The 1,515-nt window shown below is 33.7% G+C and overlaps 1 protein-coding gene across 1 annotated transcript; it reads right to left on the bottom strand.

Moving 5' to 3' along the window:
• Positions 1-378: 378 nt before the first annotated feature.
• LOC139905710 (piggyBac transposable element-derived protein 4-like) lies at positions 379-933 on the bottom strand. Its single transcript, XM_071889360.1, has one exon. The coding sequence runs from the start codon at positions 931-933 to the stop codon at positions 379-381; it is 555 nt and encodes a 184-aa protein (XP_071745461.1).
• Positions 934-1,515: the final 582 nt, after the last annotated feature.

The raw sequence follows: 1,515 nt of genomic DNA on the forward strand, positions 1-1,515 counted from the left end.
AAAGAGTTATTTTCTTACCAGTCACTTCTTTGTACAGGATAATTGCATTGATACCAGCAAAATCCAAAATATTATAAAAAACTTGTAAAGGCAATCGGAGAGAGATAATTTTTGGTGGAATAAAGTCTTGCCATTTCATCTAGAATATCAACTCCATAATTAGTTTCATTATAATACTGGATTGATTCTGGTAACCTTTTTCGTACATCTAAAACTTTAACACTTTTGTGAACAGAGCTCCAAATTAATATTTTTTTTTCCCCCCTTGATATGAAGTCAATGTTTTGCCACTATTTACAAAGATTAAGCTTAAAAATAGTGCTGGTTTGGTAGCTTTTAGTTCAGGAGGTATTTCTTTGCGAGCACGATTCATAGTTCCTAAAATAGTCGTCTATTTTTCTGAAGTTCATTTGCAAGAGACAATGACGTAAAGAAATTATCTGTTGTAACATTCCTCCATTTACCCAAATATGGTTCCTTTAGCTTCATTACGACATATTCTGATAAAGATTTATTTGCTGGTCTTTGAGAATCTTTTCCCAAGTAAGGAAACCCATTTACCAAGTATTTGGACGATGAATCAACTGCTAACCAAAATTTTATACCAAATTTATCAGGCCTTTTAGCCATATATTGGGTAAATGGATATCTAGCTTTTGTTGGGAATAGTTGCTCATCAATGGTAATATTTTCACTTGGCCTGTATGATGACTTAAAATTTTCGACAAATCGACCCCATACCATTGAAATCAAGGCAAACCTGTCGTTTTGAAGTCTTTGTGATCTTGTGGAACGAATATCAAAGCGGACATAGATTAATAATTCCTTATATCTGTCGCGAGGGATAGTATTCCTAAAGAGATTGATCCCCCATTTTCTTGACCAAATGACTTCTGTCGGCTGCCCTTTGGCTAAGATTCCTCTCGCATACATTATTGCAATCAGTTGGAGTATTTCTCGTTTGCTGGTGTCCATACATCATTCTTAATTTTTGAACGAGCCTCAACTATTGTACATTTTACAATGTGATCAATAATGTAGTTATCGATCAAGAGTTCAAAACCTGATAATGTTTTATCTGTAATGATGTTACGTTTTGCAAATGATGATGGACAGGAGACTTCCTTCAAAATGTTTTTTTTGGCTAAAACGGGCTGAAATTTCTCAATTTCCTATTTGTTTGTGCCAGATTGTGTTATCCTTGGCAACATACATTGACTCTTCTAATAAGTCTGTTGATTTATGTTTCTTAGAAGACGGGAATTGATTGCATCCTGGCATTTCTTGAAATGTTAAATATACCAGTTAGTTGTTAATAAATACACCTAGTATATAGTAAAAATAATAATGGTATTCAAGAAAATTGTCGAAAACATCAGAATAGTCATCAGAATCAGAAGAACTTGATTGAGGTGGTTGGCCATTTTCTTCATCTTTTTCCAATTCGAAATCCTCACCTTCTGAGTTGGATTACGATGTGCACTCAAGATAATGTCTTATTTCTTCAATGGATAA

The sequence above is a fragment of the Lepeophtheirus salmonis genome, chromosome 6, assembly GCF_016086655.4.
Source record: "Lepeophtheirus salmonis chromosome 6, UVic_Lsal_1.4, whole genome shotgun sequence".
NCBI lineage: Eukaryota > Metazoa > Arthropoda > Copepoda > Siphonostomatoida > Caligidae > Lepeophtheirus > Lepeophtheirus salmonis.

Bases quoted from the DNA above. Each gene is read 5' to 3' on its own strand.
- LOC139905710 (XM_071889360.1), bottom strand. From the start codon at position 933: ATGTATGCGAGAGGAATCTTAGCCAAAGGGCAGCCGACAGAAGTCATT.